Source organism: Clinocottus analis, unplaced genomic scaffold (assembly GCF_023055335.1).
Source record: "Clinocottus analis isolate CAN_PGR_092001 unplaced genomic scaffold, fCliAna1.0.p SCAF_10, whole genome shotgun sequence".
NCBI lineage: Eukaryota > Metazoa > Chordata > Actinopteri > Perciformes > Cottidae > Clinocottus > Clinocottus analis.
In genome coordinates this window covers 12,610,152-12,637,984 of record NW_027175821.1, presented here as the reverse complement: position 1 = coordinate 12,637,984, position 27,833 = coordinate 12,610,152, and the positions used below count along the sequence as shown (strand labels likewise).

The 27,833-nt window shown below is 40.8% G+C and overlaps 1 protein-coding gene across 3 annotated transcripts in view; it reads left to right on the top strand.

Annotated features, from left to right (window-relative positions):
• The window catches only part of kdrl (kinase insert domain receptor like), a 45,073-nt gene extending 17,502 nt beyond the window's left edge, over positions 1-27,571 (top strand). For all 3 annotated transcript variants that reach the window (XM_068589239.1, XM_068589230.1, XM_068589220.1), the window contains 21 exons: positions 193-349; positions 2,237-2,351; positions 5,136-5,244; positions 6,412-6,696; positions 6,834-6,980; positions 7,692-7,820; positions 8,817-8,923; positions 9,384-9,513; positions 10,129-10,233; positions 11,875-11,988; positions 12,127-12,215; positions 12,350-12,503; positions 13,202-13,299; positions 14,002-14,124; positions 14,484-14,595; positions 17,634-17,733; positions 20,374-20,479; positions 21,975-22,099; positions 23,276-23,354; positions 24,023-24,126; positions 26,570-27,571. In XM_068589239.1, coding sequence (XP_068445340.1) covers positions 193-349; positions 2,237-2,351; positions 5,136-5,244; positions 6,412-6,696; positions 6,834-6,980; positions 7,692-7,820; positions 8,817-8,923; positions 9,384-9,513; positions 10,129-10,233; positions 11,875-11,988; positions 12,127-12,215; positions 12,350-12,503; positions 13,202-13,299; positions 14,002-14,124; positions 14,484-14,595; positions 17,634-17,733; positions 20,374-20,479; positions 21,975-22,099; positions 23,276-23,354; positions 24,023-24,126; positions 26,570-26,753 — 2,672 coding nt within the window. In that variant the 3' untranslated portion in view covers positions 26,754-27,571. The remainder of the gene's footprint in view (positions 1-192; positions 350-2,236; positions 2,352-5,135; positions 5,245-6,411; positions 6,697-6,833; positions 6,981-7,691; positions 7,821-8,816; positions 8,924-9,383; positions 9,514-10,128; positions 10,234-11,874; positions 11,989-12,126; positions 12,216-12,349; positions 12,504-13,201; positions 13,300-14,001; positions 14,125-14,483; positions 14,596-17,633; positions 17,734-20,373; positions 20,480-21,974; positions 22,100-23,275; positions 23,355-24,022; positions 24,127-26,569) is intronic.
• Positions 27,572-27,833: the final 262 nt, after the last annotated feature.

Here is a 27,833-nt window from a genome sequence, read left to right as displayed (position 1 = left end):
GTGCACCTTTTTCATGGCTATCCATCATGACTGTCGGCCCTCATTATAAATACATTATGAGATTTCACAGTTGGCTGGAGTGGCGGATAGTTGATTTAACCTGTTGTCTCTCTCTTTATCTTGCTCTCCCTGTATTTTTGTGTTTGTGTGTCTGTGTACTCATGTGTGTTTATGTGCACTTCTCTCTCACAGTGAAACCAACTATTTCCGAGGCAGAGCTTGCCACTGCAGACGTGCAGCCCTACACGCTTGGCAAACAGCATCAGCTAACCTGCACTGCTTATGGAAGACCCTTGCCAAACATCCTTTGGTACTGGCAACCCTGTCACTCAGACCCTTCGCTGACAAAGTGAGTCATCATCTTACTATATTCACAAAAATGTGCATGTTTAAACTTTTAAATTTTCTGTAAACTCGCTTCAATCTTAAAGAATTAAAAACATATCAAAAGGATAGATTCCCATTATGTCATGAATACCCAACATAATCAGATTCAAAATCAATTACACATAGTGGTATTCTTGTATTGAGTGTGTGTTTTCTATTCAGTTACAGGTATACTGCATGTTCAGATTTATTTTGCAGTTTACAGGATATTAAATTATTTGATTCAGGTCATTCTTAACCTCTAAAGTTTCTCTCCAGAAAACACAGTTTGTATGTTTATTATCTGTACGGCTGAACAAAGATGGTAAATCATGTAAATGTGTCTACTGCTGTATATATTTTGCACAGCATTTACACAAACAGCTGGGTTGGAGGACATAAACTTAAGTACCATCACATACTGGAGTTGTTCTCATAAATGCAGGAAACCAGTGTCACAGGCTTAACAATGCATACGTGTCGGGTCCAGACCCACCAGACCAGCCCGGGGATCCCACTGTCAAACAGACCTACGTTGACTGAATTGACTCTGGCCCAAAATACGACACATTAATAAAAGAAACGCAGCCCTCTAGAGCTGCCCTCTCGTTTGTGGTCAGTGGCTGTGTAGGCCGATGTAGAAACTCAAGGGAGGTGTATTAATCTCAGATTCCCAGAGCTGTTACACATCTGAACAGAACTGTGTGTATGAGTGACTGTGCATGAATACCGGCCTGGTAGTGAACCCACAAACAAGATGAACATTCCCGAGATCCTGGCTCGTCGATGGCAGCAGGAGACCTGCGACTCGTAAGATCAGGAAAACAATGGGTCATTACCCCAGGGTTATCAGGCCTCAACACCATTACCTGAAACAACATTGTGAACCACTGCACAAGAAAGAGACAAACTTATATTACATACTCAATGGTGTTAATCCACCAGCGCCTCTATTGTTTTAGCTATTAAATTATCTCTAAAACCCACATGTACCTGCCATATTTATGATAAATTATAGCTGAGCGTTGAGGCAAAGCAACTCTTTCTGCCTGGCCTAAAGATAATCAGGTTTGGCACTATGAACAGTGGCAGGCAGCTAATGAGACAAAGGAACAGCTATAGCCTGGTGGGAAGCCAATTGTGCAAAATGTTTGTTTCATACAGCCCTGACCCTGTAAAGTACCTGTCACTGTAAATCCAGCGTGTAGCGCTTCAAGATCATATCTCGTCTAAATCTTTGGGAGTTTGGAGGGTGACGCGCAGAGAGTAGGCAGGGTTTAGATGTGAGGGACGCTTACTATATTGGACGTGGAATGAGGCTGATGGTGTCGAGGGCAGAAATATAGGGGTGTCTTTATCACCAGGTTGAGAAGTTATCAGCTATCCCTTGTTGAACGCCAAGGTCTTAGGATCAACCTTATCTCCTCTGGCCAGAACGTGTGTGTTGGGGGGGTTTCCTGTACGAGGTGACGCATAGCACAGCCCTTCCTGCCGCTGTTGCTGTTTCCTCCTCTGCCTCTCCTCTCATCAGGCTGATTGTTCCCCACCACGGGCGGTAAAGAGGTTGGGGGTGGTGGTCAAACGAATGCTTTCTCTTGGTTTTATAACCTAGACAAGCTGGTCTAGACCTGGTCTCGGCCCACATCAGTCTCAGTGGCCTTTTAAAATACCTTTTCAGAATCAGGGCTATTAAAGTAGAAAAGCACAACGTACTTTATAATTGTGTGATGTACGCAGGACATGTATTAACGTAACAACAAGATTCCCAATTTAAACAAAATGAGTCTTGTCTTTCAGTTTTGTTTAAGGTCTAATCTGCATGTATCTCTTCATATGCTGACTGCATGACTGGATGTTTTATGTCCTGTAGTTGCATCATTTCTACCAAGACACTCTCGGTCAACATTGATGTCGGGGGAAATTACTCCCACAACTCGATTAAGAGCATAAACGTCGAGTCTGAACTGATTAAAGGAAAAAACAAGGTATGTGGTTGAACTTTATTTGTAGTGTTGCACAACGTTAAATGTGTAGACAAATATCAATGACCAACTCAACAGTAAGATTTATCTAATAATTGGATCAAGAAGAGTAGAAACCTCTTGTGAAGGGGCTTGAAAGTCAGATTCAGCATCTGAAATGCATAAATCTTGACAATTTTTCTGCTATTGGCAGTGATGCTGTACTCTTTTTCACTGAAAGTGATTAATTCTGTCCCCATTAGTTTTGAATGATCTATCTGTGACCAAAGCCCATAAAGAGCCCTCAGCAGTACCTTTTAAAATCACTCTAGTTTTTCATTGTTGCTCTTAAAAAGTCTTGATTTATTCTTGAAATAAACAACCAAGAAAATATGTGAAAATCTTTTTTTTTCACATGTATGATGTATGAGAGGGAGATGCTAGATTGATATATAATGGACCTGTAACTTTTATAGTATTTTTTAGTCTTCCGACCACTCAAAGCATTTTAACACTACGTGACATCATTCACTCAATTCACTGATGGGAGGCGCCACCTGCCCGTCAGGACTAACTAACATCTACACATCGTAGGCACAGCAAGGGAGCAATTTTTTGGGTTAAGTGTCTTGTCCAAGGACACATCAACATGGGTTAGCAGAGCCGGGGATCTAACCTCCAATCCTCTGATTAAAGGACAACCCTGCTCCCCACTGAGCCACCGTCGTAATGTACATTTACAACACAAATGCAACATACTTGGATAACTAACGGCATTGGTTTTCCTACCTTTAATGAGCAAGATCAGACTTTTCCTGTTCTTTGAAAAGGGTGAACCCATAACTTCGAGACACAGTTAGTTTTCCTCTAATGGAATGACATTCACCTCCATGACACAGTTTTTTCATATAAAGAAGGCCTGTATGAAGCAGCTGCAGCTTCATCCTGGGCCTTGCCAGAGAAACATCTTTTATTCTGACATCAATTAATCTTTTCTGCTGTTTAGACTCTTGAATCTAAGCCTCGTAAACAGTACAAAAGCTATATGGCTTGAGCTCTGTGTGTGCCAAGAGCTTTGAACAGACTTTTATAGATTCTACCCTTCACCATTACATGTGAAGAAAAGCCACTTTACACACTGAAAAACAGCTGAAAGTGTGCTTTTGTTATGAAAGCATGTTCTGCTGTAATTTGATCATGAAAACTGTGGATTAAAGCAGATAGAAATAGTCTGTCACACCAATACATTTAGCGCATTTAGTTGTCTTACACCTCAATTATTTGTTCCTGCGAAATCAACACTCAGGTGTGTATGTGGGATCTACCAGTCCATCAGCTTTTCTTAGAAAACATCAAACACATGTTTTTGTGCAAACCTAAACACAATACGGAAACTGCAGACAAATGTCCTGTGGGAGCCGTCGACTAAAACTGTTCACCCCAAACATAATTAAGAACAGTCCTCCTTTTCCTCACAAGCGTCCATCTATAGGATTAGGTTAAAGGAACCCATTACAGCAGGATGGGCCGAGTAAGGCAAATATTCGTTGTTGTAGGGAATCCGATCATTTATGGTTCATTAGTAGGTTAACTGTCTCCTACTCACTGATTAAGCACACAATAAAACTCACAATCATATAATAATTGTAAATTTGGCAGTTTTTTATAGAGGATCAGTTCTGATATGTCTCTGGCATAAATAGAGAGGCAGCACTTATTTACAAGTACTTGTGCCCAAACGCTGATGCTTTATGAGGGTTAGTACTAAGGGTCAATGATAACAAGCAGAAGTTTAAAAGAACAGGGATTTGTTGGAAGTAAATTCCTCTCTGTCACCCCACATAAATCGTTTTGGCCTGTGAATAAGAACGTAGTCAGGGCCGGACTTTTCAGTGCCTCCCCTGAAGGCCCAGTAGAGAGCGAGACTGGCCCGGGTCATAATATAGGGAAAATACCGGGGGGCACAGAGGTCACAGTGCGTCTGGTCAGGTCACCTCTTCGGGACTGAGCACAATTGTTTAAATGACTGTGTTCGAGCTTGAGTTACATCATGGTGAGTAATAGCCGTAACATAATACCATAAGGCCACTCCATCACTGTTTTGACAAGTGTCAGAGCAGCATGAATTGGAAAATATGATATAACTTTTAAACACATATTCTGTTCCTGCCTGAGTGTTTGTAATGTTAGCATTAGTACAGTGACGCTGAAATAGTTTCATGGCTAGAGCTGTGTGTCTTGAGAGTCAGCACAACGGCTCCTACAAGCCCAGGAAGTTTAGGCCAGCATACACCCAGACAATACACCCACATCACTCACTCTCTTTGATGTAACTAACTGGCCCCCAAAAAACAGATGTCACCCTGAACACTAAACAGAGCCCCACGCAGTCTGGCCCTTACCCAAGTCTCACTTATTATTTTGTCTATTTAAGTCATTAAAAGGTTGTACTAGTGCAATGATAAAATTGAGAATGGCGTTAGAAGTGCTTTCCAGGAAATTGACGTTGAGCCCCGGCGCAAGATCTATAGTGCGGGTCTGAAGGAGACTCAGCGGGTTTTAAACACCAGATGCATCCATTTATTATTACACAGGAGAGTATAGAACAATTCATGCCCTGGACCTCTTACCTAACTGGTAATGTTGGTTTGCTGCTCTAATGGTGATTGAATCTCAAGGATAAGTCACACTGAAAGTTCAAGTCAAAGCTGGATTCTGAATTGTGATATGAAGCATTTGTTGTTTATCTCGACATGTTTTTTTCTGTATGGAACAATCAGTAATAATTGCCTCATTTATCCCAATTAGACTGTGAGCACCCTGGTGATAGGAGAGGCTATCATGTCAGGAAAGTACACATGTGTGGCCCAGAATAAAGTTGGCAGCAGCATAAGGACGATCCCTTTCTACGTTGATGGTAAGTGGGTCACCAGAACATGAGAGGTGAAATATTTAAATCTGAACTTCTTAGATGAAAATATAATAATAGCAAAGTGCACAATACTGTGCACTGGATTCTTTCAAATGATTTACACAGTACACACAACAGTACAGTACACACTAAAGAATTGCAAGAACAGCAAAGGAATGTGCAGATTGCATTGTGCAATAAAGAAACCAGAGGGGGGCATTAATTGAAACCATCTTCCACTGTAGCTGAGCGGCTTCAGGGTGAAAGAGAGGCAAATATGTCCTGAGCCATATGGAGTGCTATAACGGCACGGTTTTAAAAATAACTATGAATAACTGCATTCCTGCTTCGGTGCCAGCAGGTCATTCCTCTTTCTCTGTTAGCCTTCTGCTATGAGAATTCACTTTTTGAATGTGCATATGAGCATTTACAAATGTTCCCAACATAAATTTCCATTAGGACAGTCATGTAGTAGTAGTGGGAATGAGGTGTCACTGCACACAAGCACAGTTAACTTTGCAGTAAAGTGAATCACAATTCTTTAAAAGCTGAGTGAATCACATCTCCTGAGGGGTGACGGATTGCTTTTGGAGAGGGATGTATGCGGGTGAACCCATGCTTGAAAGGATGCCAAATCCCAAAAATGTGTCTCACAGAGTGAGAGAATTCCCAAGAGCTCTCGTCCAGAGGTGAGAAAGACGGAAAAAGAAGGAGAATACGGCAAAACAAGAGGGCACAAATGTAATAACAGCTGTCTTCTTTTACGGAACACAGAATGCTTTCCAGCAATCTGAATAAACAAGCTGAGTCTGGTTCCCCTGGGGCCCAGACTCAGCTTCTCTCCAACCGCATGAGTGCTGCAGCGCTGTCAGCCGTGCAGGCCAGCGGCAACGTGCTTTCAATTAACAGTGATGAAACAGGAAATAACTACACGTTTGACATTCCTGGCATTGCAACAAGCAGCTTTGTGTCCAAAAAAAAAAATAATGTATTGTCCAACACAGGATCTCGGGCCAGCAGGATCCGTGTCTCTGTTCATGTAAAACAGATGAGGTGGACTCCTGTTAAATGCTCTTTATCCATAATTAGTAACTGTTGTTGACCCCATCTGATCTTTGAATGTATCTGGAACTGAGGATGATTTAACATCATTGAAATCTATTGTCACACTAGATCACCCTGAGGAACTCGCCATCGAACCTAGCTCAGCCATCGAGGGGGATGACGTCACTCTGACCTGTCGGGCAGCTCGCTACCTTTACAAAGACCTGCAGTGGTTGGATTCCAAGAATCAAACCATCACTTCAAACGCGTTCAGTCTTAATATCAACAACTACTCCATTTCTCTTTCTCTCCGTCTGCATAACGTGTCCCAAACCAGCACTACAGGTTACAAGTGCCTAGCATACAAGCTCGAAAAGAAGGTTGAACTCAAGACTGCCGCACTTTTTGTAAAAGGTGAGTTAGAGGAGGATATGAGAAACGGAATGATCGACAATAATCAAGATAAATATGATCAATAATCATGATCAAGACAATAATAAAGAAACAGCCACTTTAATTCAAACTTTCTTTATGTTTGTTTTTTTGTGCAGTAAGAAAAAGCCCCTGGCTGAGTCAAAATCTGACAAATCAAGATGTAAACAGTAGCAGCACCCTGATGCTAGCCTGCTTGGCTCTGGGAGTTCCTCGTCCGTACATCATGTGGTACAAAAATGGTGTCCAGGTGGAGGAAGGACCAGGTAACCTGAGAATGCTATTCCATGTGATATGATTCATATGATATGATGCAATTTTATAATATTGGTGATCAGTGGCAGAACTGGATTAAAGAGAAATAATACATTGTGTTATTAGTAAGACTGTATCTGTGAAGCTGTCATCCGCTTTGAAAGCTGCTGACGATTTCTCAATGGTCAAAGACCAGGCCGGCCTTTACATTTCTGATTCTAACTGCGGATGATGCCATTTTTTATGTTCAATTTATATTTACCAAAAGTACTAAAATTCATATCTATGCATACTGGAGACATGTGTGCAGTTAAGCTGTACTTGCATTTGCAATCATTTATAGAATTACAGCCTGTTGGTGAAGTAAAGGTTGCATTCAGTGGTATTCAGCACACAATAATGCCACTACTTCAGATACTGTTAGAAGAAAAGTATGCTAAATCCCTTTTAGGTAATTGCATAACGTGAGCCCCTACAGAAAATATGATTTCTGGCTCATGGTGTATAAAACATCCTGAGTAGAAATTGAATTATTCTACATAAACACAACCTCAGCTGCAGTTAGAGCGGGTTACTTTCCAGCTGTAATTTTATACGCTCAAGTGCCTGAAGATGCACTGTAGCGTTCTGTCTGCTTTTGCACTTCGCCAGCCTGAGTCCCAAATGATAAATGCCACGCTTTTTAAACTTTATCAGCTTGAGTGAGAAATTGTGTGTTGCAGGTATCACTCTGGGAGAGTACGGGGTTCTGACCATCGAGAGGGTGAAGAAAGATGATGAGGGTCTCTACGAGTGTATCGCCAGCAATGTTGAGGGTATTGTGAAAACCAGTGCTGTTGTTACTGTGTTTGGTAAGTCCCTCAGGCACCTATTAACTAACGAACCATCAAAAAAGATCCAACACTCACCAACAACTTGCTGTATTGTCAGTAGAGTGTTGTGTGCTGCAGTCAGTCGGGCTACACATGAAATACACTAATCGCCTATCTATTACAGTGAGGTCACTGCATATTCTGCATGTCCAATCCAAATGTCTCAGAGGCCCTCTTGTGTTCTTGTCACCACTACAAATAGCTCTGGTCCCACTTTATTATGAAAAGTTTCCCCTGACAGAAAATCTGTGGCTGCCAGGAATGCCAAGTGAATTCCTTCAAGGGTTTTATGATCGAGGCTCCGGCTGAGAGTCCTTACCTTGAGGACATGACCTCTGTGAAGTGTTAAGAGGTCCACTAATGAGTGCAACGAGCTAGTGCTAATTAGTGCTACAACAGCCAAGGGACTGGAAACACAGTAGATAATTGGTGTAGCATGTCTTTTAGCGTGTGTGTGCCTTTACATGTCAATTAATCGATGTGGAGGTCAAGATGGCAGTGTAGGTGAGATTTCATCCATGTAGTTTTTCCCAAATTGATTCTACATAGGCTGAACTTGTTACCCATGTTATCTACACCACGAAGATATTTCAGCAACAGGCTGTGTGTATGTTCTGCTTTGCTGTTTAGTCAAAGATTTCATGATATGAGCCAAACAAACGTGTTGTGCAGTTTCAAGGCATACAGTGTTTCAGTGTTTGGATGAAAATATTATCGGAAAAACTGTGGTATGCATTTCCCAAACAAACCAGAAATAAACACTAAAGCATGTTTCCATTTCTTTTTCGAGAAAATGAACAAAGGAAAAAAAAATACAAAAGCCTGACACATTTGTAAGAGAATGTTTTGTTTTGATCCCAGTTCTTAACAACTCCTTTTCTATATTATATGATAATTTATGAGATCACAAAAGTACAGAGTGGTTTCTTTGCTGATGAAGTCTGGTAGTTGACAGTCATTTTTTTCTCTTTCCAGGAGAGGAAGGGAAGCCAAACGTTGAGGTTATCATTTTGGTGTGTACGGGAGCTGCAGCCACATTCCTCTGGCTCATGCTTATCCTCTTCATCCGCAAGCTGAGGAAGGTAAGACTTTATGTTACTTATTTTTATTAGAAAGTATAAGACATTTGCATTTTTCAAGATGTGTGAAGTTCAAGTGTCATGGCATTTGTCATTTTTTGGGGTTCCTGTTTCAACAAATTCGACTCTTATCATTTTGTAGAAGCGACTGACTCACACAGTTAAATGGAAAGACAAATTTAGCCACATTTCCTTCCATGAGTAAAAATTGCTTGGCTCATGTTTGTATGTTTAGACAAAGGAGACCGTAATGTACTCATGCAAATAAAACAACAAGGAAATGTATGCACCATTGACTTGGTCAAGTATGGATCGAGCGAGAATGTTTTAAGTCAATTCAACATTTTTTACTGCTTACTGAGAACTTGAAATGAAACAAAAGTTCAAAACTCTGCATTGTGTTGTGGTTGTCATTGTCAAAAACATATTAGATAATTCATATTTTGTCATCTCACACCCTCAGCAACCGGCACAATATAAGATGGGTCCGTCTATCATCATTGACCCTGACGAGTGTCCCCTTGAAGAGCAGAATGATCTTCTTCAGTACGACAGCAGTAAATGGGAGTTTCCCCGTGACCGACTGCGACTAGGTGAGATTTCAATGTGCAAGAAAATGTTAAAAATATGATTTTCATATAATAAGAGCAACTTTAAACACAGTTAGTTTCTTTTAAATCTGTTAATTGCAAAGCTGAAATCTGTAACTTTAGTTGTTCAGATGATGTTTCATCAATAACAGAATATCCACACTTGAAATATCTCACAATATTAGTGTACAAATAGCTTGCTAGCTGGATGAATGAAAATGTACTGAACCCAGCATGTAATGCTGCTGATGATTTGTTATTTTCCAATGCAAAAATAATTTTACTGTAACTTTCATTTACATTACTGTGTCTGATTTCTCTGGTTTGAGCAATTGGCTTTGTCCAGAACAAGAAGTCCAACCACAAAAGGTTTAACGTTGAGAATATACACAGCCACATTAATGTGCGTGGAATAGGTGTCCACCCTATCTGCAGCTTTTGTGTAGGGCTATTACTTATTAGCGCTAGTCTTAAATGAGCCACAAATTCTCTCGGAAAAATGTCTGGCGTGTGTTTTAATTCCAGACCCATAGCCTGACTGACAGGGAACCTGGTCAGATTTTTCTGCCTGAGTTACAGGAAACTCTAATGTGGTTGAATACATCCTTCCTTTGCCAGGCAAAACCCTTGGCCATGGAGCATTTGGTAAAGTGGTGGATGCTTCTGCCTTTGGGATAGACAAGCTCTCAACCTGCAAGACTGTTGCTGTCAAAATGTTGAAAGGTAAAAAATGTTTTCTCTACTTGAAATAATAGTATTTGTTTTGACAGAACCACTTGTTTTTTCAATTAAGTAGTTGCCCATGTGACTCATGACCGACAGGCTAGCATTAATGTCACGGTGTCTAATGTTGTATGGGTAGCAGATGAATAATAAATGTCATTTCTTTAGAAGATTTATTTCTTGCGCACATTTCAAACTCAAGAGCTACAGCATAACATGTGCCTGCAGTTAATCTTTGTATGGCATATCGGGGAAAAAAATCATGCAATGTCTGTTCCTCGCAAAGTGCAGTTAGAGGTCAAGGTTAGGGTCTCTAATCCGGTTCATGATAAAGAGACGCAGGCCTGACAGCTAAGATCAGAATGTCCAAAATCTGCAGGTGAAGAAGAGTTCAAAAGTTGAAGATGCAAGTACCAAATGAGCAGTTAAACATTTTTTTCCTCATTTGATAGAGTCCAACATTTGGAAACTACCTGCTTTCTCCAAGTTTTTTTTAAGAAGAATTGTTTTCCCATTTCAAGTCTTTTGAAATATTCACAACAAATATTTTTTCATTAATCAAAACAGAAAATCCTACAAGCTGAAACGTTTTCATTATGATGTTATTACTGGAGAAGCAAACTGCAGAACCATCATTAATCAGAGATACAAGGATTATGTATCGTACAAATATGGCTGATATAGATGTATTGGTCACTGTCATATCATAAATCACGCCTCAGCATAAATCACAGACTCTATGCAAGGAACAGACTCTGGTTGTTGTTAGTCGTAGGTCAAACTAAATGTAAAGCAGCAGGCCTCCTTCAATTGGCCGCGGCTTAGCGAGGGACTGGCTGCTTTAGCCTTGAGCTCATAAATATCAGGTCGGTCAAAGCAACATAAAACAAGCCTTGAATCTTGGTTAAATCATTGTTCAAACTTATCAAAGTTTGGTATTTAATGTGAGCATCATTATTTTTCAGATTGTGTTGGCATTCATCTTCATATAACTGGGCCTAAAGCAATATTATGTTCTCATCATATTTAATGAACTCTCAACATGTAATTCCCCAGGAATCTATCCAACAAGGTTTTCTCCACATTCTCACTAGACATGCAAACTTAGACAAGAATTATTCCTGAAATGCAAGATAAGGCATCATCTGTGTGTTCAGATTTTGTATCCACTTTGGTATAAGCATGTTGTGTATTATTGTCCCCATGCATCCAACGGTGGTGTTTCCATTTCCAAACAATATGAAACTTAAAGGAAGCATGTTCACCACTATTGAAATATTGATTCTATGTTGTGTGTTTGAGTGTTGATATAAAGTTTGTTACCACCTGCGTATACAAATATGGTTCAACAGAGGAACAGACCTTCATATACTTACATTTGAATATGAGCTAAACTGAGGTGCTCTCATTTTGTTTAATGTCTTCCATCTTAACTTTATAAAATTGAAAATCTGTTTATTTTTGGATTCCAAGTGTTCATGTTGTTGAACAGAACATTGTTGCATTGTTGCTAAACCAAAATGAATGGACAATGAAAATCTAATTTATTGTGAAAATGTATATCCTTTAAGTCAGGATGTTTAATACACCAACTGACCCTGAACAAGTTCTTAATGTGTTATAATTATGTCATTATTACAGGAGGTGCTACGTCAAATGAGCGGAAAGCTCTGATGTCAGAGTTGAAGATTCTCATCCACATCGGCCATCACCTGAACGTGGTCAACCTGCTGGGAGCCTGCACGAAGCCTGGAGGTGAGCTTTACTACCGAAAAAGGGATCCCACCTTTTTCAATATTTGGGTCTAGAAAGTATAATATATAAGAAAAAACTGTCATTTCTTAACTATCACATGATGTAGGAATAATTATAAGAGATATACCATTTTAACAGGCCCATTGATGATGATAGTGGAATTCTGCAAATACGGCAACTTGTCCAACTATTTGAGAGGCAAGAGAGATGACTTTCTCGTCTACAAGGTGAGTCATGAGCTGCATGATTTAGACTTTTCAAAATTATTTTTTTGACAACCATATAGAGAAGCCCCATGCATGTCAGCAGCAGTGTCTGCCCGCATCGTATGTAACACGATATATGCGTCTGTGCTGCTCAGAGCCAGGACGGTAAGGTGGTGTCATCAGGATCGGGCTGCGAGCTGAGCGAGCTGATGAAGCGCCGCCTGGAGAGCGTGGCCAGCAACGGAAGCTCAGCCAGCTCTGGCTTCATCGAAGATAAGAGCTACTGCGACTCAGAGGAAGAGGAAGAAGGTAAAGGCCAAGCACGTCTTGCTTCCTGTCAACCCTCCTGTTTGTCCCTCCTGCTGTCCCTCCCCCATCCTCTCACCTCTGCAAAGGAATGAAAGCTCCCCTTCAGATTGTTTTCTAGCCTGAGTCTGATAGGACATTTCCTCCTCCTGTTCAGCAGTACAATCACTGCAGCAGGAGCCACTGTCACCCCACTGAGCCGGGGAAGCGTCTGTTTATTTCCTGTCCTGACCTGAGTGTTGCTCTGCTCTGTGGCTCCAGCTCGGACACGGCACGTCAGCCATGTTGTTCCCAATGTGTTATTTCTGGTTTGATTGGCTGTTTACTCAGGTGGGCCAGTGGAAGGACTCCTTGTGAGTTCCTCCCTCAGACTCCCGACCAGCACGCCGGGCCCATGACCACACGTTTCACCTGGCATTTAAAAAATAGGAGGAATTGTAATTAGTTTTAATTTCCCGTCTGTAAAGGAAGTTTTCAAGACAGTGTGTAGAAGGAGACACGTACAGGACGTATTGTTAAGACTATGTCTAGTTTGTAAGTGTTTCCTCAGAGATGATTTATCTGACAGAGAGGGGCTGATCACAATAAAAAAAAGACACTTTGATGATTTGGATTATTTTCCTAAACGTTATTGCCATTTACTATATCCAATCGAAAAAAATTGTCACACTGGGAAAACATTCTGTTCTTTTGTTTCACAGAATCTGAGGATTTATATAAGAGAGTCCTGACGTTGGAGGATTTAATTTGCTACAGTTTCCAAGTTGCAAAAGGCATGGAGTTCTTGGCTTCACGCAAGGTATTTTCTTCACATAAATCAGACGTCCATCAAGGCCTTTTATTTTAAACAGCTGCCTATCATTTTTTGTACCTGTACTGCTTTATATTTAAATATCATATTATTTTGATATATATTATCAAACAGTAATAATTATGATTATTTGGATACATTTTACACAGGATAGTGAAGGATCACGCTCACCCTGGTTTACTGTAGCTGGAGTGTTAAACTAGCAAAGTCAACAGTGTCCAAGTAGAGGCAAAATGGTTCAGAGTAGTCAAATCTTTCAAAGTTGTAGTTACATGCACTTTAAACAAAAGGTTCCTGCATTGTAAATAAAGAAATATGCAGCAAAAGACAATTTAAACTAACTCCTAAATTTAAGTGTAAACAATTTTGCCTCTACTATGACGGTTACTCCACTGTTTCTCAAAGTTATGAGTCTATCATTTATTGTTTAAGTCATTCATAATTTTGGAGAGACCGGACGGGACTGATTGAATGAATTGAATAAGAATCAAGCCATTGTTGTAGATAATCTGTTACGGACTTTCTTAGCCTGGATATGGAACACTTCATCTCCCATTGTAATGCCACTGATGACTTAACCATATGTTGCTATGCAAGAAGCACAGCATAGTTATGCAGAGAACCGTTAAGTCAATTACATGCAGAGAACTTGCAATGAATACGGTTTTGTTGCTTTCTGTTTTTCATCAGTGCATCCATCGTGATTTGGCTGCACGAAACATCCTGCTATCTGAGAATAATGTTGTGAAGATTTGTGATTTTGGACTTGCCAGAGACATCTACAAAGACCCGGATTATGTGCGCAAAGGAGATGTAAGTTTATTTAAACCCAGTCTTTTTCCAGCTGTCTGATATCTATTGGCTTATAAAAAATATTTAAAGCATTTTTATTAAAAGATAACATGCAAAACGGTAAGCTATCACTGACTTGGCAGAACAGGTGAAAGAACTGAATAAATTCAGCAGTTCTTGGAAATCTCACAAAAAATGATTGAGATCAGTGTGCTTTTTTGAATTCTAGATTATAAAACTAAATACGTCTCAGCTCAATCAAAAGCAGTAGCTGCTCACACACTTCAAACCAACTGGCTCTCCACTTATGTGTAAATAGTGAGATGTCCGCCGCACTGTGATAGGAGGGAAAATGACTTATTATTTTAATATCTGCACAGGCCAGACTGCCGCTCAAGTGGATGGCACCTGAGGCCATTTTTGACAAGATCTACACGACTCAGAGTGATGTTTGGTCCTTTGGTGTTCTCATCTGGGAGATCTTTTCTCTGGGTAAGTGTCATGGCGCAGTCTTTTTATAGTTCACACCCTGCTGACATGCATCACACATAGTTCTTGATACATTACTGGAATAACCTTTCAGGCACAGCTTATGATTTTCACTATACACACATGCGCATTCAGTAACATTTTCATCATGGGCATTTTTCCACTTGCTCGAACAGAAACAGTACCGCAAATGAGAGTTATGTAACACTTAAAACTCCGTAAAACTCAACTCTCTTATTATTTTCTGGAACACGGCAGGGAGCTGTTTTTTTGGCATAAATGCTAAACCTTTAAGATGTCTCGGATTTAAATATGTCATCAGCAGAGTCTTGTGATGTGTTCGGTCGCTGCATGTCAGATAGACCGGACCCTTTACGTGTTTGTCCCTGCACTGTTACCGTTTCATTCTCAACACAGAGGTTACCTAGGAATGGTATTAGGTCTTGAGATGGGTCAAAAATATTGACATTGATTTCACATTTACTGGTAGTTTGTGTTGAACCTCCTCACATAAGCATAAAGCCTGTTAGGTTCTGTTATCAGAGATGTTCGTGAGAAGAAGAGCGCTCTACTAGCTTGGTGTACTCCTCAGTGCCCCCAGCTTTACAGCCTCACCAGATGCCTTTTTCTTCTTCTTCCGTGTAATTGTGCCCTCAGGACAATATGGTTTGAGCTTACATTGTCAGCTTGAGAAAACTATTGTCATGCCACTCTAACATTAGTGAAGTTCGTCTGTGATTTTTAGTACAGTCATGGGACATTAAAAGGAGAGAACACCTCCTATTTAAGTTATCCGTTTGGTCCCAGCTGGCAACACAAACTCATTGTAACCAGGCAGCCAGATCAGTGTAAAAGTGTTCCCCTGCTGTGAAACCACTGCAGTCTTTAAGGCAGCATTGTGTGCCGGCCCGTGATTGCCTGTGCGCCGTGGCACAGAGCTCACCACACGTTTCTATAGCAAGACTCAACGTGAAATATTTTATGTTTAAATGGCACCATGGGAAGCAGTAGAAACATAAGAGGAAGTGCAACCAAAGTTTGGATGTATTGCTTTTCTGTTCGTTTTGACTGTGTTGCTTTGGAATCACCGCCATACGGTGTCGTCACCCACTGCAGTTGAAAGAAAAGTGTGTCAAATTGCATATTCTTTTAAACGTAAAGCACACTGACGTCATTATGATACTTTCCCTTTTGTCTTTCCTTCTTTTTCTTGGTTTCTTTCTCCCTCTTTTTCACTCTTGACACATTCTCACCACATTTTTTCCGTTAAAGAAACACTTACACATCTGGGTACTGTTAGCGGGGCCTCAGAAAAATAAATCAGGAAACAAGGATACAAAATGACCAGGAACAATGGCAAAGAAAGCTTTTCAGCCTGATCATGTTCAGAGGTCAAAAGTTTCAGGGTAACCAAAGCGGGATTTTCAGACCTATCTCTGAACCAAAATTGAGACAATCGCGTTTTGTGTGTTTAAATATCCCAAAACTGGTTTGAATAGTGTTCACCAGCCCTGAGTGGTGTTGGTCATCCAAGATATACCTCATTATCAGGATGAGTTGAGAGAATATTCTGTCTTGTCATAAAACACAGGAGTGAAACAATATTTTATCACGTAGGCATGATTAAATTAATAGTAGAGTCCTGGGCGATGGGACTCCACCGTGACAGATTATATATTATTGTTTTGCTGCACTATAAAACACACATGATACATCAATAATAAAGTAAAGTAAATTAAGTATATTTTCTAAAAACTACAAGAAATGTTTAAGTAAAAGTCTAGAATTAAAACATTTAGATTGATTTGGGACCATAAAGGAACAGCTTTTTTAAGTAGAGTTGCTTGAGATACTTTTCAATAGTCTGTGTATTACACCCCTTAGTTTGCAGAAACAGAAAAGAGCACCGGCACAGGAGAGTAAAGTAATGTACTGCTGTGGACGGGAGCAGCAGCAATAAGTATTTTAGACACCTGAAAAATTATTCATTGAGGTGTAAATATTGTGCTACATTTAGAATATATTCACCGCTTCACTTTCCGATGGGGAACTGAAGCTGCTATCTTTGGTCACTTCAAAGCCACCACACTTCTTTCACAAAAACATTACTGTTTATCTCGCAGAACAAGGAAGTTGCTGGTCTCCTGCTGCCTCAATCAGTTAGTTTGTGTTATTGTGTGACTTTGGTGTTTTTAAGGGTCGGATCGGATTCATCAAAGAATGCAATACAACAAACTAACAAACCCAATGAGGCAGCGGTAGATCAGCAACCGCCTTGTTCTGCGAGGTTAAATTACTCTTTTTGTCATAAGAGTCTTTTGGATTTGAAGAGAGTGAAATATAATTCATTTTCCTTTTGTAAAGGACCGTCTGGCGGCAAAGTAAATCTTTGATAATGAATAAATATCCTAAAGACAGTGTGAATTTAAGAAGATATATATTTTTTAGGTGGCTGCTTTTTATTTGGCTAAATTCAACAACGGTACGCTGCTTTGCTCCAGTGTCATTATACTCCTGTCTGCTAGGTAGAACATCAATTTCACTTTGTAGTAGATAAATAAGAACAATAATGTGTTGCTGCTCAAACACAAGCTGAAGCTGTGCTTTAACTCTACATTTGAGTGTTATATTGTAGATGGGTTTCAAGCAAACACAATTATTATATTGACTCATGAAATTATATTGATAACATAGAATGGATGCTATTTTCCAAAACCAACACAATTGGATATTGGATTTTTTTTCTTCAATCATTTATTATTTATGCAATATGTGTTTGAAATGAACCAGCACTAGCTTTATGTATAATAGCAGCTCTTTATGTGGCTGAGACTAATGACTTCACTGTCTTAAAGATATTCTTACATAAGGATTTCACAACGTCATGTAACACCCCATAATAATGTAAGTGACAGCATCCATCTTACAGTACCACTAAGTTTCCATCACAAATGTCGATTCACATAAATATATACGCTGTGTTGTCTTTTTTAGGCACAACAAATAACATAATGAGCCTCTCCCCCTCCTTCCTCTCCCAGGTGCCTCACCGTACCCTGGCGTCCAAATTGACGAAGAATTCTGCTGCAGACTGAAAGAAGGGACCAGGATGAGAGCGCCAGAATACTCTTCTTCTGAAATGTAAGAGTCTTTAACAACTTCTTCAGTCAACAAATGAAAGTAAAATCGTACATGCCTGCTGTCCACCTTCATTGAACCGTGACCTGTGCTGTGTTTGGGATCATTTACATAATTAATATGCTGTTTTTCTGTCTCAACCTGGGTACCTGTCTTTTGAAACTGTAGGGTTATCAATCATAATATTTGAATCGTAATAACGTTCATTTTGTACATCTGGAGACGTCGTGTGTATCACAGCCAGCTCCATATTCCAAACTGTATGTTCTCGGGAATCCAAGAAAGTATAGGCAGCAAGTAAAATCCTCCCATATCGATATACACCTAAGAGGAGGCATTGTGTCTTCCTCCCTCTTTGCGGTTGCACCAGGAGGTCAGGAGTGCCTGATAAGAATCATGGGTAATCCTGCCATGAATGTAGCAGGAGGAAACATTAGCGACTGATTAGCTCTGCAGCGGCAACCTTGAAGCTCTGAAGCGTTTTCTGACTGACAGTGGTGCAGATGTAACTGAGCACCACGTTTTAATGTCTAGAGTTCTGGAGAAACTGGAGTAAGGGCTGCTAGATGGTGCTGGACATAAATATCTGTGAGAGAACAGAAAGAACTTTTCTGTGGTTTTGTTGCAGTTAGTCAGTGATTCAGCTGGGAGAACTATTTATATAACAAACGTACATCAACTTTTATGTCCAATGTACAGCCGATCCAGCGATCACAGTCTCAGCTCTGATTCTCCCGCCAACATATGGGCCGACTTTTTGTCTGGTTTTAATTTAAAATCACTCGAATAGTCCACAAATCATATTTGTTTTGAAAGCATAATGCGGCACTTCTGCTTAATAATGATGTGATATCCAAAGGTCTATAGTTTTAAAGCAGCGTGTGCCAAGTAAAGCTAACTGAATGAATTTATCAGCTGTGCAAAAGAAGACAGTGATTGGAAACGAAAGACAAAATCTAACCCAGGCTGTTGTTCAGAACAGAGGATCTGTAGATTCAGACCGACTGGTGCCAAGAATCTCTTGTACTTTCCATCTCGGAAACATGGAACGGCCAGATTATATTTCGTATGAGTATGGCTGAGGCCTGCGTCTAATTTAAAGCTGAGATAAAAAACATTCTGATATCTGTGTAAATGAAAGTCGGTGGGGTTTATCTGCTCTGGACGGGTCTGCAGATGATCACTTGAGTCTGTAAGTCCATATTTTGACACCATGACCCTCAAACTCGCAATTTATGAATGATGCTCATGAGGTTGTAGACAGGTTTTAGCAAATAATTTGTACCACAGCAGCAGGAATGCTGTCTTCCATCTGTGAATAAGATCCCCCGCCCTGATGCATTGCAGAGGAATTTGGCGGATACTGCTCAGAGAGTAGGAGGTCAAAAAAATAGGATGCTCACTTCCCATCCTACCACAGTTGCCCAACCGGACAAAGTAGCTCAGTTCTACAATTATCTACATAGCAAGCACACAGACACACACGCACACGCACACACACACACACACACACACACACACACACACACACACACTCAAGCAAGCAGGGGAAGGCTATTTATTCTCATTGCGGACCAGGCAGGAAATGTGGTTTAAATTGTGCAGTCATACAATGTGTCTACTTCCCCTCATCAATGATATGCATAAAGGCTGTGATCAAGCTCCCCACATCCTGTCACCATGAGGAGGGCTCCCACCTGGTCGAGTAGACTCCAACAAATACTCTACACAAACACAGATGGAGAGGAGGGTGGGGGTTAATAAAGCAGCATCAGACCATCTGCTTTTCCAGGTCCTCAAACTTGAGATTGACCGATATGATGCCAATTGTTGTATTTACATAAAGCTTAAAGTATCTGTCAGGAAGTATTGGTTGCTTGCAACAGAAACCAAGGGATCCATCAACCCCATCATTCCCAATCAGTAACATGTTGTAACTTAAACAGCAGCCATGGTGCTATGTTTCTAAATTTCCCCACAAAATGAGATTGGACACTGTGATGGAAACTTACATTAAAGCTTAAAGTCTTGCCACATGGGCAGAGACGCTGACAGCCTGTCAGAGACCTAAGCAGGGCTGTGTGCTCTCACACCCAAGACCAACAGAGAATCAGATACACCCTCGAGGCTCAGGGTCACCTGAGAATAAAAAGAAATAGGGTGTGTATGAATACTCTAAATGACAGTTGATTTAGAGGTGGACCAGATGTGGTTCGCTCAACGCAACAAGGTTTCTTTGTTGGATAGTTGTTTTGCTTTGTAGCCCTTCAAGCCCTCACCCTTAATCCTACTTATTGCTTGAGTTGTGTTTTGAAGTTGTCCATGGGGATTATATACTATTGTAGCCCTGATTTTTATGTTTAATTTGATACCTAACATGTTTTTTTCTTTTTTGTGGAGATTTATACCATGTTTTTTTCTTGATTTGTACCTTGTGACCTTGTATAAAAGACTCCCCTAATTAGGGTCCGAGGGCTCAACAGGTTTTTTAGGTGCTTTGTCACAGCTTCAATACATCAACCCAAATATACTGTATGTTGTTTGTTGTTTTATTACAGCATTTAGAGAGTCCGTCCAGTACGCTGAAGTCTTGCATTTGTGCATCTTGCAGTCTGTGTTCAGTGGTGCGTTCTTGTCTCTTAGATATCAGACCATGTTGGACTGCTGGCACGGGGAGCCACAGCAGCGACCGACCTTCACTGAGCTGGTGGAACATCTGGGAGATCTGCTTCAGGCCAGCGTGCAACAGGTATGGTCGACAAGACAGAGTGTGCACTGTTTGAACTCTACATATGATGTGTCATAGATTGTTTCAACAGTAGCAGGAATCATCATTTTATGATCAGCAGCTGTTGAGCTCTGGTGCAAACTCAAACTGAAAGTTAAAGGAGACTCGCTGAGGAGATTTATGCAAGTGTATTCTCAGTAAATCACTAATACTGCAGCAAAATTATTATTTTTTACATCCCCACCAAAGGAATCTTGATCATACTGTGCCTTCATAAAAACACTAGTTCTGCATAATGAGTCATAAATGCTGCGAATATTTAGGAAACAGCGTTGCTGTGTAGAGTCCTGCCGCTGAAAAAAGATTCAAAGCGGCGTCTCGCCCAGGGGGGTGCTCAGAGTAACTGAGAGGGGAAGTAACATTCAACACAAACACTTGGCTCTCTTTGATATATGGCAGCATTTGTCTTATAAGAGGAACTACACTTCAAAACACATGGAAAAACAATGTAATTATTAGTGTGATGCAAGATAACACTGTCTCGTATGACTGTTGTGAAAGGTTGAAAGTTTGTAGATTTTACAAGGCTGTCTGAATACTTTACAACCATTAGCTGTTACAAATATGCACTAGAGAAAGAAATCTGCATTTGGTTATTACAAAAACATATTCCACTAAAAGGAAATGACACCTTTACCAATGTGATGTTTTTTACAGCAGACATTTTGAATGTAAAGGTGCTGGGGTGTCACTCATAGGAATAACAATGGCTCTGATCTATCCAAGGCTCCAGTGAGTCGCAGCAGTGTGCAATACCAGGATGCTGAAACTGGAGCGGGTAGATGTAAATTAGCTCACATTATTTTATTGATTACACCTTTGCTTGTATTTATTTTTGTACTTTTTATTTTTTAGTTGCTGTTTAACTGATTAAAAAAAACGCGACAAAACATCGTAAATCACAAAAAAGAGGAAAACTTTTAAAGAAAAAACTAATGAGGTTTAGTCAGGTTTTCCATAGGATCAGATGGACATCGAGTCTTTTCCTCCATTCAAATTAATTTAATTAATGCACTGGAAGCTTTTTGCCGTCACCTCCCTCGAGCGCAGTCATGTTAACTCAGTGAGTCACAGACATTTTAAACAAAAGTGGGGGAAACTTAAAATGCTGCATAATAAGTGAGTCTTGAGAAATCATGAGAAATAGTTCAGGCTGGCCAGAGTAAACAGTGGAGGGGTTTGAATCTTATTAATGAAGATATTGTTACAGTGCAGGAAGGCTGTCACAGACTTTGCTGCCTCCACCAACTCCATGAACAAAGTATATTGTACTGGATACATGAGGCATGACCTCAGTTTCTTTGGCTGCTCGGCACCAGCTGTGCGTGTCTCTGTATAGCGTACACACAGCATCGACCCACAAGCCTCTCTTCTCTTTATAATTTGCGTCACAGAAGCATTCGGCTACGTGTACGGCTGCACTCTTAGATATTCTGTGTCTGTTTGGTTGATTTAGGAGGGGAAGCACTACATACCCATCAACACTGCCCTGCTGGGGAAGCTGGGAGACCTGTCCGCCACCGTGCTGTCAGAGGAGACGCCCACACGACCCGTCTCCCACCGCAACTCAGGGAGCACATGGTGAGAACATGGAGCGTTCATTCATGGGCTGCTTGATTTGAAACTGAACGTCTAGTGTACTTGTAGTGCAGTTATTTAAGCAGCCGAGTGAATCCTTCCGACTGTGTGATCCCCTGATTTTTCCTCGAGCGGCATCATTCATTTCATATTTGTGGCTTTGAGTCAGATATCTCTAACTATCTCCAACTACTGGATGTGTTGCAATGACATTTAGTGCAGACATTCATGCTACTCTTAAGATGAATTGTTGTAATTTGCTACTGATGCTCCCTTAACTTTTCATCCAACACCATCATCAGGTCAAAATATAAATGTATCCAAAACTTTGTTATTTTTTTTACCAATTACCTACCAAACTACTGACATTCTCATCCAGCTCAGCTGTTCTTTATGTTTAATGCGAACAAATGTTAGCTAAAGTAACAGGTACACTTTATGTATGTTAAACATCAGCATATCGGCATGCCGATGTTTAACATACAGCTCAAAACACAGCTGTGCCTCAGTACATAGATTTCCTTGCCTATGAATTTTTGAAGACATTAAAAGTAAATAAATCATCTTATCTTAAAAACATTAACCAAACCTCAGACTGCAAACGCCGCTGAGTCTGTTCTGTGAAGGAAATGACTAAACCATTAGTTTGCACTAAATAATATTCCAAACAATTATTGTTCCCGTCACACTCTAAGAACATTTAGGTCTGACCTGAGCACAATGAGTCCTGATCGACTCGTGATAAGAAACGTACTCACAGCAGCTCGGCGGCCAGAGAGCTTTCAGTATTGTTGCTCCTGTGAGGAATTTCCCCAAAAACCATTGAAGCAGCTTCAAAATGTGCGTGCACTCAAAATAATATTTGTCGAGCTCTTGGTTTTCACAGGTCCTCCAAGTGTGTTTATTGATGAGGTGTTGAAAAGCAGTAATGACAGTTAGCCTTTAAGCTAAATTAAGCAGTCGTTTTAGCCTCTGAGTGTTGAAATGCAAAGTCAACAAGGTGTGTTTTCAAAGTACAACGTCACAGATGCTGCGCGTTATTGTTTTAAGTGATTAAGTTCCTGTGGTTTTGTTGCTAGACTTTCCCTCTCGCCTCTAGTGTAATCAAAGGATTGTTAAACAGAAAGAGAACATTTTATGAACATTTTGAGACTTATCCTGGAAACATTTTCTCGCCAGGAACATCAAGATCCGTCCTGCTAGTGTGAAGACCTTCGATGAGGTTACCATGGAGGATGGGACGGATGGGAACCACGAGGTGAGTTATTCAATCTGGACTGAAACTAGAAACAGACGCGCAATCCGTGCTAATTTATCCTAATCCACACCGTTAGTTAAACGACAGGAATTTTGACAGTTTACTAGAAACTTCACCCGAGAACATAAATGTCTGATAAATTGTATGAGAGTATATAACATACAATGTTTTTATTCAGGGTGAATTTTAAATCGGATTTAAGTTCATACCTTTCGAAAGGAGTCTTCAACGCTGACAGCTGTTGGTCATTTTATTTCCTTCCAATGTAAGATAGTCATAAAGTTCTATATTTGGCCAAATTTTATTGAGTTTATTTCTGCCACCATTTCACCATATTATTCGCCACTTCAACAATGACTAATAATCTTTATGTCATCTCATTTAGCCAAGAAAATCTTCACAATCTGGATTCCTGTGCTGCTGTAACTTAGTGTTTTAGGTCCAAACGCTTTGGACAAAGTCTCCCTCTCTGTCAAAGGAGACGAGTCTCTGTCCCCTTTCAGCTTAAAGGGCAGCCTAATAGTTAGATCGTCAAGTATCACATAAAGAAACACACCTGAATAGATGTAACTTCAAAACATGCCTTCATTACGTTTAAAAGTTATGTGTTATTTGTTTACCTCCGATAACAAAGAAGGGGTTTTGATTATTCTCTCTCTCTTCATCAGTGCGGTCAGTCGGACAGCGGGATGGGCCTATCGTCTGACAACATGGAGACGCTGCGGCGCCTGGAATCACTGGCTGGCCGACCGCTGAGCATCATGGCTCTGGCGTACGTACACCACACCACACAACATGCCCTGCAAGTGACAAACCAGCACACACAAGAAGACGCTGCAAAATACCTGCTTGGAAACCTCCCCGCTGTGCTGGAATGTAGACGCTATAACTGTCATACACTCACACAAACACAAGTTTCTTCTGCCTTAGAAAAGCATCAGGGGTTAGTTTCTCTTTTGTCTGGAAAAGAAGCCATGTGGGAGAGACTGCGGCACAAAAGAGAAGTGGGAGGGGGAAAGCTTGGAGGTGACAAACTGAAGGACTGAGCACAAAAGCTGTGTGGTTGCATCACTTGAGGTTTTTAAGAGCGCACACTAAAACCCCTTTGTTTTCACAAAAGAGTCCTGAATGAGATACCTCCCAGTTGGATTCAACTTATTATGAGTCATGGTAAATGTAATGCGAGGTAACAAATGAGCTCAAAGGAGTGACATTGGCTTTAAGTCTGTACACCATATCCAGCGAATCGTTTGATGGCTTTAAGATGTGGAGCCCGCCAGTGCAAGAGACAGTGTTTCTCTTTGTGGGCTATTTGAGGATAAAGTCAAATATCAGTGAGATTTCTGTAAATCTTTTTCTTATGAGGGTCTCTGTTGGTGTCTAGGCTTACACATTAAGTTTACTGCGGCGCAGTGACAGGGTTAGTTTACAGGGTCAAACCTCTGAACTCAGTAATTACACTTTAAACCTTTCGCTATTATTCTGCTGTCTCTACATAGTGTGGCTCCCACTTAAAGGAGTTAAAGGAGGATTATTAATAGTAAAGAATAGTGCATTCAGTTTCCCAAATCTCTGTTCAGTTGAAGGTCATTGAGTGTAAAGGGCATACAAGTTATTACACATTATTGAGAGGAAACATGTAAACAACTGCTGGGGAAGTAACTTCTGAGGCGACGACGACTCATTACAGGCCGGTTGGTGTCATCGGGGCCTCGGGTGGCAGAGAAGGATCCTCCTAGCTGGGCAACCGCTCAATCACTGCCACCTTTGAACTTAGGAGGGTTTACAAGGGCCTCCCTTGTTAGCTATAGCCCTGTGCTCCTTTTGTTAAGCTGAAGTCCACCTGTTGCTCCCTCGGCCTTCACCTCTAATCGAGCCTGACTTCTTTTAAACAGTAGCCCCCTGCACAACTTTTAATAGATTGAGCAATATTGCCAAGGAAATTGCCTCAAACTTTAAATCTGCTAATTGTTTCTGGTCAGAGTTTCCAGTTTTACCCTAACTTGTGCCTGGCATAGGCACGGCAATACTGTACTATTGTTAAGTATTTTTGATGGCTAATTTATCAGGTAATTATTCACACGGCCAACATTCCAGTACGGCGGCGTCACGGCCCCCGCTGGGCGCCGACCCTTTGGCCTCGAGAGTGGAGCTCAGGAAACCCTTAGCAACCTCCAAAGACAATAAGAGGCAATTACTCATATTCTGAGGCTCAAATGAAGCAGAAAGACTGAGAATGATTCATGACATCGTGTATGAATAAGGACAGGTTTGTCTGATCGTACAGCTCGGAGGGGAATTTCTGGAATCAAAGAATATCCAAACAGACCTCTGTTGTGAGAGCGATCCAGTCAAGAAGTCTTGGGGACTAAATGTGATATTAGTCACAATAAGTTACAGCTTGTTGTTTATACATTGACGGCAGTCATTGACTGCTTTTTTTCTCATTATCTGATTTGTTTCCATTTTTTAACCGAAACAAATCTACTTCAGCATAATTTAAAAGATGCTCTAACATTAATATATTTAAATTACATGCATTGAATGTTTTGTGAGGTACATACTGAGAACACGTCTTGTGGCATTTCTTGGTCAGCATGACACCAATTTGTTGTCTGTTGTGTTTTTCTTCCTCTGTTTTTGTTTATTGTACAAGGCCTAATTTCCTCAGACAGTTTAAGTGCAGGCTCCTTAATGGAGAAAGCACAGCCACTTCAGTCTTGAGCCTGGCTCGTGGAACTACCAAAAGAGACTTTCCTGAGGATCAAAGGCTGCGTTTCGCCTCATAAAGAGTTAAAGGGTCAGCAGTAAAGATAGGGTGTCCAGGGTGGCCTTTCTGTGCTTTAAAAACAAACAGTAAAATCTTAAAATATGCTGATACGTGGTCTCTGTGTTTGATTCCTGTTAATATTCTAGCGGCACCATTTTGAGGAAGCTGGAGACATGACATTGATTTCTGAAGTCGGGATTAGAGGAAGTGGCAACTGTCCAAGCGACTGGAAATAAAAAAAATGAATTAAAATCCCTTTTTCTCTGACCAGAAACATGAATTTCCATCTCTAAATCAGCCTGAGATAAAATGACTGAGCTGAAGGAAGCAGGACTGCACAACTCTCTTTCCATCCGATGTGTTCAGAGTTGAATTTAATTGTGTTGTTGCATTCTCAATATTACTTCCCTTTTTTATTCATATGGTGTCTCTCTTGTGTCTCCAGGATGAAGGCGGTGAGTAAGAGTAAAGAGTCTGTGCTGAGCGAGTCAGAGAAGGAGAAGTTCCTCGCCATCGTTCCCTCTCTGGACTTCGGTCTGGACGACTCGGCCCTGGACGCTGGTCTGGAGTGTCACAGCCCGCCGCCCGACTACAACTACGTGGTGCGCTACTCCACGCCGCCTGTGTGAGCTCCTGCTGCGGCCCTGCAGGATCTGACCGACAGCCTGGAGCTCTCTGCTCTGTCTGCCTCTGACTCTCGTCTCTGGGCTGTTGCAAAGTTTGAGAGGAAAACGCATGAGATTCCCTCTTAAAGTGTTTAGACAGGACGCTCTGAAATGAACCATGAATCTACCCAACTGTAACTTCCAACTTCCAGGGCGTCTGCTGAGCAGCAAAAGGAAATCTGCAGACGGTTGATTCCGTTCCAGTTTCCAGAAGCGGCCGACGTTAATGCTGCCGGTCCGTTCCACATTCACTGTGATATGTCAAACAGCTGGAAACAGCCTCAGGTATTTCTGTCATCTACTGTGAAAACGAACCACAATGACTCCCACTTCACTCCAGATCTGATCAAACTGCAGCCTTTGATGATGAAGAACAACATCCAGAGCAGAAAAGACAGGATAGCTCACGCTTGTCAAGTTTATATTGAAACTCTTTTTTGTATTATTGTTTGAATTGTATTTAAAAAGTAAAAACTGGAAAGTAATTTGTGCAAAAGAAAAAACTTCAAGAGAAAATGTTTTTGTTATGTAGCTACATCCACTTATATTCAGATTTTGAAAAAGCAGATGGACCAGAATATAACATTGATTATGAAATATGAAACAGTCTGTTATTCGAGGTCTCATTGCTCCTTAACTTTGATACAACTAACTCAGGTGGACCCAGAGGGACTCCGTCATGTATCGCTGGATGATTTTTTAAACTCTCTGGGTTTTGTGAAAGCACAAGTTAATGGGGGTTAATGGAGGAACCGGGCTGAGAGAGAGAGAGAGAGAGAGAGAGAGAGGGGGGGGGGGGGGGGGAGGGAAGAGAGAGAGAGGGAGAGGGAAGAGAGAGAGAGAGAGCAGGAGGCTTCAGATGTAACATCACAGCTCCAACATTAAAGCTTTTAAGTGAAGTTTCTGTCAATGTAGATTCCTCCTTTTGCCCCCATCTGGTGTCAAAGAAAATCTGATTCTGTATGTGTATTTATTTAGATTGTGAACACTGTCACTTAGTAATCCAGTTCTGTTTATTACTTTAGATTCATAGTTCAAAGTTAA